The sequence below is a fragment of the Tamandua tetradactyla genome, chromosome 12, assembly GCF_023851605.1.
Source record: "Tamandua tetradactyla isolate mTamTet1 chromosome 12, mTamTet1.pri, whole genome shotgun sequence".
Taxonomy (NCBI): Eukaryota; Metazoa; Chordata; class Mammalia; order Pilosa; family Myrmecophagidae; genus Tamandua; species Tamandua tetradactyla.
The window spans coordinates 27,420,036-27,433,368 of record NC_135338.1 but is presented as its reverse complement, the minus strand read 5'-3'; the positions used below and the strand labels follow the sequence as shown (position 1 = coordinate 27,433,368).

The following is a 13,333-nucleotide window of genomic DNA, read 5'->3' as shown; positions in this document are numbered from 1 at the left end:
TATATTTCCAGTAAGGAATTTCCACCCCTACATGTGTTAATGTAGAGATTTTATTCTTTATCTATTTACAATGCTAGGGACATAGTGGGTTGTTTTGTTTTCTTCTCTACTCCTTTATGTCCTAGGAACTCAAGATGTGTTTGGTGAAGTAGTTCAGCAAGTGGAAGCACATCATTTGATCTCCTCAGCTTGTCAGTTCCCCCAGCAGAGTCTGTCTGTCACTGGAAATGAGTGTGTGTATGTGAGTGTGTGTACAGGTACACTTTAGCTATCAGGCTTTCTGTGTGTACAGACAGTGAGTTTTTAACAAATACTTATTGACTGGTCAGTTGGTTGAGGTTAGCCCAGACTTGTATGAGGCATAGAAGGTACAGGGTGAAAATAGAGGGAAAGGAACTAGGCATTCATGAACGTGCATGGAAAAGCACTTTTTCTTTTTCCGGTTCTTAGCTTGCTCAGGAAAAAAAAAGCATTTGAAAATTTCCCCAAAATCTTTCCCTTAAAGCAAGCCATTAATTTAATTCCTTAAAAACCCAAAACAAAAATAAAATAGCTACCTTGGTTTTATAAATCTTCCCTCTCATTTTAAAGTCCATCACACACACACCTATTACATAATTAGCTCCAGCTTTATGCAGGTTTATAAAGGTTTAAAGCTTTTACATTTAGGCTCAGCCCTTTGAGATGCATAACTTCCAAAGTGCCCTCACTCCCACCCCCCACCCCCAAACTCATCCCTACCTAAACCCATCAGAGTTCACCCATCACCCAGAAGGAACTAAGGAGATTAGTTTCCCAGGCAGCCCAGAGCACAGAGCAGGGCAGCAGGCCTGGGCGTGGTTGCCTAGCAGCAGGCCTGGCCTTGGTTGCCTAGCAGCAGGCCAGCACCTGCTGTCTGAGCAACAGGAAGCAATGCTGCTCTTCCTACAGAATAGGCTGCCGGCTCCCAGAGGCTGCACCTTCCGTGGCAGTTGTCCTGCAGCCATCTGTCCATCTCTAGACCCGGATCTTCCATCATCAGCACCTTTGATATCACGAGTGTCTTAGCACCTGATCCCAGGTAGACACTTTCCCTGGAGAGACCCACAGACACAGGCAGCTTTGGAGGCTGGGGCTGGAGGAGAAAAAGCAGGGCAGACTCTTCCATCCATGGGTGACCCCCCCCAGCCCTCAGCGCTCTGGAGGGTGGTGGTCTTCCACAAAGGTTGCAGACTGGAGTTTGGGCCTCATCCCTAATGAGTCTGAGCCCACCAGTGGCTACTGGCCTTGTCACAAGCCCAGGCTCCTCATCTGCCTTCACTGGGTGAAGCCTCTGCAGGGAGAGATGGCAGAAAGGCGACTGAGCAGGGGCAGCTGTGAGTGAGACATCCCGGTGATTCCAAGGACCAGTAGCTGCTGTGATCAGAAACAGCTGCCCCTCTGCAGACCAGAAGTACATAACGCAGAAGCCAGGGCCACCTTCTTCCCCTCCTTGGGCAGGCTTCATGTGCTCCGGGGCTCTGGCCCTCAGTGTCTCTGCTGGCCCCGGCTTCATGGAAGGAACATGGTGGGGTCATACCACCCTCCTAGGGTGCTGAAGTTGCCTGTGGGAGTGCTCATTTCAGGGCCAGGGGAGTCAGCGGGGTCCTACATCCTTTCTTCCCTGCTCCATGGTGTGCTGTGCGAGGCCTCGGCTGAGGGGTGTCCAGTGAGTGTCAGAAGCAAAGAGAGGGCTAGGAAGCCCCGGGGACAAAAGGGGTGTCTGGCCCAGAAGTGCGAGTGTTGAGACCTATTTCTGTATGGGATCAGGGGCCGGGCAGCAGAGCCCTGCAGAGAGGGGCAGAGAGGTACAGTGGGCACAAGAGAGGACTGCTGTTTTCACACATCCGTCCCCTCTCCACTCCTCCACTGAAAAAAGGTTCCACATATATCAAGACCTCCTGTTGCCCTCACCATAATGACCAGGCACCACCCAGCTCCGGCCTGCAGGGGTAGGAGGCCAGAGTCCATGGCTAACCTTTGAGGGTGAGGCAGGCCTCAGGTGGTGCCCTGGCCCAGGGAGAGGTAGGCTCCAGGGTAAACGGAGGGGACCCAGGCCCAGCAGGCCCCTTTCTGCCACCCTTCCCTCTCCTGGCCCGCAGGGAACAACGTGGGAGACACGGAGGCGCACCCATCACTTTCCGCCCCGGGGAAGCACCGAGGGGGGTCCGGGCTGGGTGGCCATGATGTGGTAGATGGATTCCCGGAAGCGCTGGTCTCGGCTGAGCCGCTTGGCCACTTCCTTGAGCTCCTCCATGTTGTTGGCTTCCAGCTGGGACGTCATGAAGGACTGGGACGGCTTCACTAGGAGACAGGGCCGCGGACCAGCCGGGTGAGCCAGCCCCGCCTCCACCAGGGCTTGGCCCCTAGTGCCCAGCCCCTCGGCGCCCTCCTCCCTTGCTTCAGCCACTGAGCTTCTCCGCCCCCCCCCCCCCCCCAGCCCCTTCCAGTCTCCCTGCCCCCCGAGAGAGACCCGAGGCTCCGAAGAAACCCAGGCCAGGGACACGGTCCGGCCTCAGCACCGGGTCAGCCCCCACCGCGGGCCCCCCACCGTGCCCTGCAGACCCCCAAACTCACCGTCATTCCAAGAGGAGCTGGACCGGCGCCGGTGGAAGCGGCAGCTCTTGATGCGGCGCGTGGCTGCCTTGTGGATGTACACGGAGTTCTTCATGATGACAGGCATCTTGGCCTCCAGTTCCGCGTTCCGGATGCACTCCTCGAAGAACCCTGCGTGCAGGCCGGGAAGGACGCCGCTCAGCAGCCGCCTCCCGCTCCGTCCCCTCCCGCCGAACCTGGCGCAGCGAGCGGGCCACCTTTGGCCGCAGAGACCAGAGCCCCTGCAGAAGGGGGCGGCCTTGACCCGCAAAACGCCACCTGCATCCATCTCCTGGGCAGGGCAGCTTCGGACAAGAACTCCGAGCTTTGAAAAGAGGGAAGGGACTCCGGGCCTTCTCGCCACACCCCCCGCTCTAGAGCCAACAGCCGAGAGGCAGCAGCGCCAGGGAGAGGCCCGCTGGCAAGTGTTCAGAGAGGAAACCCCTGCAATATTCTTCCGCACGCTGAACGCAGCACCGGCCCTGCACGGGCTCCAGGCGCCGGCCCAGGCTCTTCCTGGCCTGGGGCTGAGCTCCAGAACTGGGGAAGCGGCGCCAGAAGCAGGGCTTACTTTTCAGATGGCTCACGTCGGCCCGCATCCTCTCCTCCTTCTCCTTGTTTCGCACCTTGGAATTGAGCCCTTGTTCCAGGCTGCGCAAGGCCCCCTCCGCCTCCCGCAGACGCCGCTCCAGGTCCATGCGCACCTTCACCTCGGCCTGAGCGGAGAGCGGGAAGAGGGAGGCGGGATCCTGGTGGGGGGGGTCCCTGACCACCCTGGCCCAGGTGGGCTTTCTCGCCTCTGGACTGGGATGGAAGTTACCATCTCCTTCCTCCATGTCTTTTCCCTCCCCCACGTGGCCTGTTCTCAGCCCCTGTGGACCCAGCAGGTGTCTATCCATGATGCCCCGCTGAAAAGCAGGCTCCCTGCTGTCACTCGCGGTGACTCCATTGGGAGAGCATTCTGGCAGGGTGGGGGGATGGGAAGGTTCTGTGCAGAGGGGAGGGTCCCTAAGCCCAGGAGGGTCCCCAGGAGGCCTGGGCCAGCACCTTGAGCTCCCGCTCGGCCTGCTGCTTCTCTGCTGTCAGCTCCTGCAGTGAGTTTTGCAGGGCCTGTGACTGGCTCGAGTAGAACTCTCGCTCCTCCTCCAGCGCCCGTGAGCGCTCTTCGTTCTCCTTCATCCTGCCGGAGGCGGAGAAAACATTCAATGCTCACTCCTCCTGAGAGTGAGTCAGGGGCAGCCAACCCGGATTTCCAGAGAGGGGGCGGTGCCTCATAGAGACCAGGCTGGAGAAACCCTGAAGCCAGACTTTGTGAGGCCCAGGTGATGAGAAAGAGAAAGTCCCAGGTTTAGAGTCAGAAGACAGAGTCCTGGCTCTAGGGCTTGCTAGCCCTGTGACTTCAGAAGAACCCCTCTGAGCCTCAGTCCCCTCACCTATCAAAAGGGGCTGAGATTACTGCCCAGCCTACCACAAAGCTGTGTTTGAAGAACCCAAAGACAATCTATATGGTTCACATCATTGCAAAAGATGATCACATCCGCTCTTTCTGGTGGGAAAACTGAGTCCTGGGCAAAAGGAGATGAGTGACCTATAGAGTCAGTGGCAACCAGAACCCACAAACCAAAGTGTCCAGGTTCAGGAAAGTTCCCAGACCCTAAAACCGATTATGGATCAGGGGTCTCGGGTGGCCTCACCGCTTCTCCGCTAGGAGCTTTTCCTCCAACAGCTGCTGCATCTTCTCCTCGATCTGCCTTAGGTTACTGTGGAGACCCCCATTGGGAGAGGACTGCTCACTCTGACTGGCTAATGTCTGCAGCTGGTTCTCATTCTCCTCCAGCATCTCCAGGGTTTTCTTCTTTTCTATGGAGAGTTCCTGGAATGGGCAGAGGGGAGGGAAGGTAGAGAAAGAGCCTAACTGAGGTTCTCCAACATGGCTGCCCTCACTTGCCTTCCAATTCCAGGGTGTGATGCCCTCCTCTCTCAGTCCTCTGTGAGGGACGCCCTAAAGGTCCTCATTTTTCTCTTGAAGTAAAGTCCAAGATCTCCTTCCTCTCAAGGAGGAAAGATTACTTGTCCATCTAGGGATTCAGCCCAACGTGGCTTCCAATTGGAGGTGGCTCCAACTAGGACTCAGCCCAAGGCCCAAGGACACCATGACCTTCTGGAGCCCTTGTTCCTCCCAGGGTCAGTGAGTGGGTGTGTTGGGCTCATGTGAAAAATATCCAATAATAGCCAGCCCCTGTTCTTCCCATGTATCAGGCTGGAATATTGCTTTACACAGAAATTCTAGCGTTGAACACATCTGTGCAAATCACACATCAGGCTTTGAAATGAAAAGATAAAGATGCCACAAACAAAGCCCCAGCCAGGCAAGAGAGAAAGGAAACCCTCATAGCCTTCAAGAGAAGATGGATTCAGTAAACATTTATGGATCGTCCGCAATGTGCCGGGTGCACTCTGGGTGCTGGGCTTGGAGAGGGCATTAGGACACAGCCAAGTGAGGCTCACAGTTTGGAAAATAACCTGGTGTGTTAAGTCCCACAGCAGGTGCTGTGGGAGCCAAGGTTCAGAGCAAATAACTGCCTAGAAGAATTAGGGAAGCTTCACTGAGGTGATATTTGAGCTGGGTCATTGAGGGGTCATTGAATAGGAGTCCTTCAGGCAGAGAACAGAGGGAAAGGGCATTCTGTGCAGAAGGAAGAGGATGGACAAAGGCATGGAGGAATGCAAGAGCCTGTCTTCTTTGGGAAAGGGTGGTTTGCAGTAGGGATTGGGGTGTCTTGGTGTGGAATGTAAAGGGGCAGCAGAGGAAGAGTGAAGTAGAAAGGAAGGAGAGATTGGTGCCAGAATTTGCACCTACATGCCCTGGTAAGGAGTCTGCACCTCGTCCTTGGCACCTGTCACCCATCTCCTCCCTCTCACAGTTTCTGTGGTATCATATGGAGGTGACCTGGCAATCGAAATCGATAGACCTAGCAATCGATTTCCCTTTATGCTCAGTTATGTCTGGGAGTAGCTAAGTGAATGAGTCACAAGAAGGAAGTGGCAGAGACCCCCACTGGTATAAAATCAATCCTCTATCTGGTATAAAAATATAAACACTAAAGAAGGTGGATTTCCCAAGGCCATGGTTATATTAAGGGCAAACTTGGTTTTGCTTTTCAGCGTCCAGGAACAACGAGTTCCTGCTTTGGGTCTCATGTGCCGGCTTGAGTTCCCAGAGGTCCACAGAAGAGATCATTTAGATCAACCCTCCTCCTCTTTTGTGCCCCATTCTCTTTGCTGATAACCCCCTGGAGAAACACTGTTGGAAAAAAGAAAAAACAGTATCATGTGGCCCAGCCACTCGGCCTCCCAGTCAACCAGCCCACCCGTGGCCCCTCACCTCCAGTGTCTGCTGCAAGGACTCTGTGAGGTGCCTCAGCTCCTTTTTCTCCTGCTCCACACCCTTGAGGCATCTTGCTGTCAATTCGAGCTCCCTGCAGGGACAGAAGGCTGGGCATGGAAGTGTCCACCCCTCCCAAGCACCTTTGCACACAGAGATGCTCAGAAGGACCCTTGGAAAGCGGCCCTTCTGTATGGCTGGGCCCCACTGCAGCTCTAGCTCTAGCTCCTTCTGAAAGAAGGAGATCCCAGCAAAGTGGGGTGGGAGTGGCTCGCTCCAGGTACATATGTATCTGTCAGTTGAGACAAACCCAGGGCCATCCCACAGATAGGGGGAAGCGGTGGAGGAGAAGCAAAGGGGTCCCGGCCACATCATCTTTCTTCTGTGGACAGCCTGGGCTAGACCCCATGCGCATTCTGACACTGGGACCTGGCTGAGGCCCCGATCACGGGTGAAAAACTCCTTCCTCTCTTCTTAACAAGTCTTGGCCCCCTCAGACCCTATTCATGTTTCCCTTTCTCCTGCGTGGAATGCCCTTTCTTCCTTCAATTTAAGAAATCCAACCCACCCTTTAAGACACAGCTCAATTTAAACTCTACCCAACCCCACAAAGATGGGGCATATTTCTTAATTCCTATAACAGAGGAAATCTGCACTGTGTCTTCTGGCACCTAGTTATCTATTATTGCACTGATGTTTCTCGGGTGTGAGTCTGCTTTTCCCAACCACATTCTAAGAGCCTCAGGGAAGGGAACTTGTTTGCGACTGTAGTGTCCGGCACAATTCTGGAAGCTGAGGAGGTGCCTGGAATTCATTTGGTAAGGTCCTCCGAACTTCTCCCTCCCAAAACACAGTCTATTTGACTTCCTTTTATAAGGTTGTTGCAAGAAAAATCTCTCTGGGTATCATCAGATCTTTCTGGTGATCAATCGTGATGATGATGATGATGATGACGAAGACAATGACAGTAATGCCCACTAATGATACCCAGAGCAGTAATTCCCAAACTGCTCTATGGGGTGCATCAGACGCTTTTTAAAAATGTAGATTTCTGAGTACTACCTTCCAGAGATTCTAATTCAATAGATGATTCTAATGTGCAATTAGATTTACAAACCGTATGTTGGACTAAAGAGCCCAAGTATCATCCTTAGCTGAAAATGTGAAAGGCCAGTGCTGGAAAGACAGAGAATATTATGGGTCTTGGCTAGTGACACCTCCAGGCCAGCTTGGTTCTGTAAGAAAGGCTTTCATGGAGGCAGAAGGGGCTTGTTTGGAGGGATGCTTGGATACAGCTCTCCATGTCTTATACTCCAGGGGGACAGAGGTGGCCCATTTGAGGGGGATCTCCAGCTCCTTCTGGATACATTTCAAGACCTAGAGCCCTGGGAATGTAGCCCCAAACCAAGTCACGGAGTAGTGTCTCCTGGGTGGAGACCTCTCCAGGCTTGACAGTGAACATGGGCTGTGCATCCCCTAACCTGGGATCCCCTAACCCTCTCCTCCCCACGCCCATCCCGGGAGACCACCACCACCTCCTGATCTGCTCCTGCTCCATCCTCAGCTCCTGCACCACCTCCTCAAACTGCTGCTTCTCAGCCTCCAGCACCTGGTTAAGGCGCTCGAGCTCCTGAAGAGAATCGGAGAGGGAGAGAAGAGTCAGGAGCAGCAAAGGAGCCTGAGATTAGGAGACCCCATCTAATCCAGGGCACCCTCTGCAATTTAACACACACCAGACTGGATTTGGGAGTAAATCCTGAGGACCCGGGCTCCACACAATTACACGCAATTTAGCAAAACCAAACTATGAGGTACGTGACCCATTTAAAACACATTGAGCATGCTGAAGGCAGGTTTAGAAATTATCCCAAGTCTTTTCCTGCTGGCTGGATGTGACTGTAATTCTAGATGTCCACTCCACGGGGACAATCCCAACCACTAACACCCTGGAGGAAAAACTACTGAATATGTATTTTCATTAAAGAGCCCTGGAGGGAAATTTGCTAGAAGTGGCAAAGAAAAGCCATTCCAACCTCCAAAGTCAAGGAATGAGGACTCTTTTTGCTCCAGATATCTAAGAAGCCCAGGGGGCTGCAACTTCCCACATACTCAGCCCTAAGGGTGTAGGAGAGCCAGAAAGCCCAGGACAGGCTCTGGGGAAGTGAGGGGGGAGGTCAAATCAGTCCCTTCCTGGTGCTGGTCACAAACAAAGTATGTTCCCAGCCTTCAGAGGTCCTATTTTCCTGAAGTTCAGTGGAAGGTGGTTTTGGTGGGTACATTTGCAAATGAAGTTCGGCTTGAAGCATTTTAGCCACAATGCTTTGTTCCTCTACCTTTTTTATTGCGGGAGGGTATTATTTCCTGATCCCCTTTCTTTCTCATCTTCTAGCTCCAAATTACACTTTCATTTCACCTGGGGTGGGGGTGGGGCGCGTCTCTGTTCTCAAATATGATAGAAACCCGGCCGTGGGTTCTGAAGAGGTACAGAAAAGGAATCAAATGCAAAGGAAAGGGGAAAGGCTGATGTCAAACTTCGTGACTTCCATCCCTAAACTTCTTACTAATCATTAGTAACCCTTTCAGTGTGGCTCACTGGTGGCAAAACAACCTCAGTTTTCCCAGTGTGGTCATCATGAGGGCTGCTTGCCGATGCGCTGATTCTCCTGGCACCCGCCGTGGGTGGGCTCTAGTCTGTGAGTAGAGTGGTGCCACCTCCAGCCAGGGGCCTTTAAGAGACAGTGCATTGTGCACTATATCCCCTATTCCCTGCCCTGGCAACCAGCATTGCTGTAAATGGTGGTGGCTCTGTGTGCCTGGGTCCCTGAGTGAGATGAGAGCCCCTGCTGATCCGTATGGCTGAGTGAGAAATGCACCTTTGTTGTTAAGAGCCACTAAGATTTTTGGGGTGTGTGTTATGATAGCATCACCCAGCCTATCCTGACACACCATGTAAATGGAATTAAAATTTCACTCCCATAATTCCCCCACCCCCCTTTTAAATGAAAGAGTAGATCAGAGCTTCAGAAAGTTTGAAAACCCTGACATGGACACATTCTCAGTGGGTAACCCTTGATCTTGACAATGATGATGAATCTCTCTGGGGCCTCAGGTGAGACAAACCTGGTACAATCCCTGTCTCCAGAGGTGTCTGCCTGCTGTGGCAAGGATGTTTAAGGGCCTGGGGAAATTGCAGGCTGCAAGCATCCCTGGTGTTAGACCTAAAAATCACAAGGACGCCTGACCCTTACAGGCCCTGAGGCTTCAGCTCTTCAGAACCGATCTCACGGAACCCAGCAAGAGGTTCCCACCATCCCCCTCAGGCTTTTCCGTACCTGGCGAGCCCAGTCCACCAACACTTCACCTTGCAAATATTCCCCTTTACTTCCTATCGCCCTGGGATATCTTTTTGTGATTGAAAAATGAGGGAAAGTAAACATTTAAAAACCTCATTACTTCCCTCCTTAATACTGAGGCATCTCATGATGCCAGCAGGCTCCAAATACAGCTCCAAGAACCAGAAAATGAAACGGATCTACCTGAAATTCATATGGTAAAACAAGCATTTGGCTTTTCTTATTCCTAACCCACCCCCAACCCCACCCCCAGCTGGTCCCAGCTCTATGAGGTAAAATGCTATTTTCTACCTAACAAATAAATGTGCATTTATTGCTATAAGAAAGTATCAGAGGAATGGGAATCCACAAATCATAGCCTTCTAGGGTCCAAGGAACTTTTAAGATAATTCGGTCTTCAGAAGACGCCCGAACCCCCTGCTCAGGCTTCCTGCCAAGACTCGTCTTGAATGGCTCTCAAGACAGGGACCTCTCCCTCTCTTAAGGCAGCCCATTTTATCCCAGAATTAACTTGATAAAAAAAATTCTCCCTTGCAAGCTCAAACCCCTGCCAGGCTCAGCATTGTCACTCTCTGGAAGCTACAAATACAAAAGCGTTGATGAATGATGTAGATTTTTCAGAACGTTTTGTGGGGCTCAAAGGGGAGGGCTGCATCTCATTTACGGGTCAAACGTCTCTCCAAAAGCCCTTTAGCCATCTCTGTCCTTTGCCCAAAGTATCTCTCACTCCGGCAGCTGCCTCATTCTCCCGCTGTTCCTGCCCTCCTCAGTCACACCCTCCACCCCAGCCCTCGCCTCAGCCAGGAAGCTTTTATGTCCCAGTCACCAAAATGAAAGGTGGTGCCTCGCTCTTAGCCAAACGGAACGGCAAAGCCTGGGACAGCAGCCAACTCCTGGCCACTCTGAGCTCCGGAGGCGCATCAAGGGAGGCGGCAGCCCATTTCATCCCACCAGGTCCATCTAAGCCAGACTCTGACTCCTCATGACTGCCATCATTGGGTCTGACATCTCTCCTTGGGGCCAAAGAACAAGACCGATCCCTTTTCCCTGCAAATATTTGAAACCACTGTTATGTTCCCAAGTCCCCTCTCCTCCAAGCCAAACCATTCCATTCACCATACTTCACAGGACATGATTTCTAATCCTCCACAAACAATTATATTCTTCAAAAAAAAAAATGCAGAAACTTAAGCTCCTAACTGGGAAGATTCAATATAGTAAAGATTCTTCCCAATTAATTCACATGCCGGGTGCAATTCCCATAGGAACCTCAATGAGATCTTAGAATTCCATTCGTATATGCCACGTGTATTTATTGAGTGCTTAATGTATGTCAAGCACCCATCAGGCCATGCACTGAGAATATGAAGATGAACAAAAATAAACATGTCTGTGCTTTTGCGGTGCTTACAGTCTAGCGTGGTAATCAGATATTAACAAAACATTCACACACATTAGAGAATCATTACAAACTGAGATAACTGATAACCGATATCATTACAAACCGGCATGGACACGCTTCTATATAAAGCTGCCCCAGGGGCGGGAAGAGATTTCTTGAGCTAAGATGAATGGGGGAAGAGGAAAGAGCACTCCAGGAAGAAGGAGCAGTATGTGCAAAGGCCCTGTGCTAATCTAATTTCCTGTAAGAACTGAGATAGGCCCTTGTGGCTGGGCCCAGAGCTAGTGTGAGAGTTATAGGAGAGGGGGCGGGGGAAGGGGGGTGGGGAAAGGCAGGCAGCAGAGACCATGCTTCGCCAGGCCTTGGACCATGTTAAAGATTTCAGCCTTTATCCCTGAGCAAGAGAAAGCAATGAAGGTTTTCAGAAGGAAGTAGGGAAAGAGGGTGGGTAATGTGATCCAATTTCCATTTTGAACAATGATTCTGTCTGCAATGTGGAGAAAAAGGATGCAAAGGAGACAGAAGGAATGCAGGGAGTTCAGGTGGGAAGCCACCTAAGGGAAGTGTGAACCAGAGCAGGGCAGTGAAATGGAGCGAAGTGAATAAGCAGGCTCTAGAGCCCTGGGGGACAAATACCGACAAGAGGTGGGGTGGGGTGGAAAAGGGTGGTGGGGGGAAGGAAAGGTGAGGCATGAGTCCCAGGTTTCTGACCTGCACAGACAGTGGATGGTGTTGCGTACCCTAAGATAGGGAGTACTAGAAGAGGACAAACAGTTCTGCTGGGAAGATCATGAGCTGGGTGTTAGACAAGTTGAGTTTGAGGCATCTTTGAGACATCAGATCTGGAGATATGAAGTCAGCAGTTGGATATAAAGTGCTGGAGCTCTGAGGATAAAAGGATCTAGAGGTATCAGCTTGGGGGTCATTTGGATATAAATGGTAAATGAAGGAGAGTTGGGAGGGAGGTTGACTATCTTTCAAGCAACAGCATTTGGAGTGCTGAGAGAGAAGAGGCTGTGGGCAAATCTCTGAATTGTGGCAGTACTACCTCCTGGGGTTATTGGGAGGGCTACTAGAAACTAGTAAATGCTAGCTGGCATTATAAATTAAAACTGTGTAGTATCTATTTGAGAATGGCCAGCAACTCAATAGAATAGAAAATTCTGGAACAGATCTTGGTATATGATAATGATGACAATATTAGCTAACATTTACTGTGAGTTTACTGTTCTAAGCACTTTACATATATAACTCACTTAATCCTCATAAAACTCTAAGAGTAGGTACTATTTTTCCCTTCATTTTACAGATGGGAAAAGTAGAGACACAGAGAGGTCACATAACTTGCTCAAAGTCACACAGCTAGTAAATAAAAAAGGAACTCACATATAGACAGTGGGATAAACATGGAAATGTCCACACGGTGCTGGTGGGAATGTAAATTGGTATATAATCTGGCATCAGGAGTCTTAAAAGTTCTTGCCCTTTTACCCAGGAATTCTATCTATAGGGATATATTCTAAAGAAATAGAAGTGTAGACAAAGATGTATGTACAAGTGGCATACTTTATGATAGTGAAAAAATGGAAACAATACAGACCTGCAAAAATCAAAGATTAAATGAAAACATTGCATGTGCTTAATCAGTACATAGCCATTGCTGATTCCATCAGTCCTGAAACTGATGTTTTCGAAGAATGCTGAATGACATGGACACCTGCTGCAGGTATACTGTTAAGGAAGATAAAATGACAAAGCAAGACATAAAATACTTGATATGATCCTAACTGAGTCCTATTAAAATATTTAATATATAACAATACACAGAAGGAAAAAAAGACTGAAAAACACCTAAAAGTTGAGAGTAGTTGTCCGCCAATTGTGAAAAAGGATAAATTTTGTAGACTTCATGTTTTCCAAGTTTTCTACAAAGCATGTTCTCTATCAATAGGAGAAAAACAGTTATATTTAAAAGAGGGAAAAAAGAGAGAGAGAGAGAACTCCCTTCCTGGTTGCCTGGTTGCTCACTTCTGTTCCATCTTTCATTCCACCGGTATGACTCCGATGTGAACTGAAGTCCAGGCGAAACCTGGGAATGTGGACTCACAGCTTGTGAAGCTGGAGCAGCCAGAATCTCCTGTTTGTGCCGCCCAAGCAGGTACAAGTATTTTCGGGAACTTCGTTACAGACTGAGTTTCCAGTTAACAACTGTTGCTACTAAAGCCTTTCTCTACCCTATCGTATTTGTTCTAATTGACTCATGGACCTGACTTGTTGCAGGAATGTTTAAGGAGGGAAGGAAATTACGGGGAGGCAAATTGCAGCTCAATGAAAGGAAGAGCTTTCAAACAGCTGAGCAGTAATGTAAAGGATACCGCCGGAGGTAATGAGTTGCCCAATCACAGGTCAGGACCAACACCCATCAGGGAAGTAGGCAAAGAGCCTCCCACCCAAAGCAGGAGATTCTTTCCCAGTCAGAGAGTGTTCTGACCAGGAGCAGCCTGGGTGGCAAGAACCCTGTGAGGGTGGCCCTGGGCATTCCTGATTTCTTGCTGTGTGCTCACGTGCAAGGCTGAGCCC

General features: G+C 50.5%; 1 protein-coding gene and 1 long non-coding RNA gene across 5 annotated transcripts in view; one reads left to right on the top strand and one right to left on the bottom strand.

Annotated features, from left to right (window-relative positions):
- Window positions 1-740: 740 nt before the first annotated feature.
- Window positions 741-13,333, bottom strand: part of PLEKHD1 (pleckstrin homology and coiled-coil domain containing D1) — a 29,975-nt gene continuing 17,382 nt past the window's right edge. For 3 of the 4 annotated variants that reach the window (XM_077122837.1, XM_077122839.1, XM_077122840.1), the window contains exons 7-13: window positions 7,534-7,628; window positions 5,999-6,092; window positions 4,308-4,486; window positions 3,661-3,793; window positions 3,185-3,329; window positions 2,596-2,745; window positions 741-2,322 (exon numbers count right to left, since the gene is read on the bottom strand). In XM_077122837.1, the coding sequence (XP_076978952.1) occupies window positions 2,153-2,322; window positions 2,596-2,745; window positions 3,185-3,329; window positions 3,661-3,793; window positions 4,308-4,486; window positions 5,999-6,092; window positions 7,534-7,628 (966 nt within the window). In that variant the 3' untranslated portion in view covers window positions 741-2,152. The remainder of the gene's footprint in view (window positions 2,323-2,595; window positions 2,746-3,184; window positions 3,330-3,660; window positions 3,794-4,307; window positions 4,487-5,998; window positions 6,093-7,533; window positions 7,629-13,333) is intronic. The other variant, XM_077122838.1, reaches the window with a different exon arrangement.
- Window positions 892-12,981, top strand: LOC143651923 (uncharacterized). Its single transcript, XR_013160332.1, has 3 exons — window positions 892-1,060; window positions 7,563-7,809; window positions 12,831-12,981. It is a non-coding gene; the product is annotated as an uncharacterized LOC143651923 (long non-coding RNA).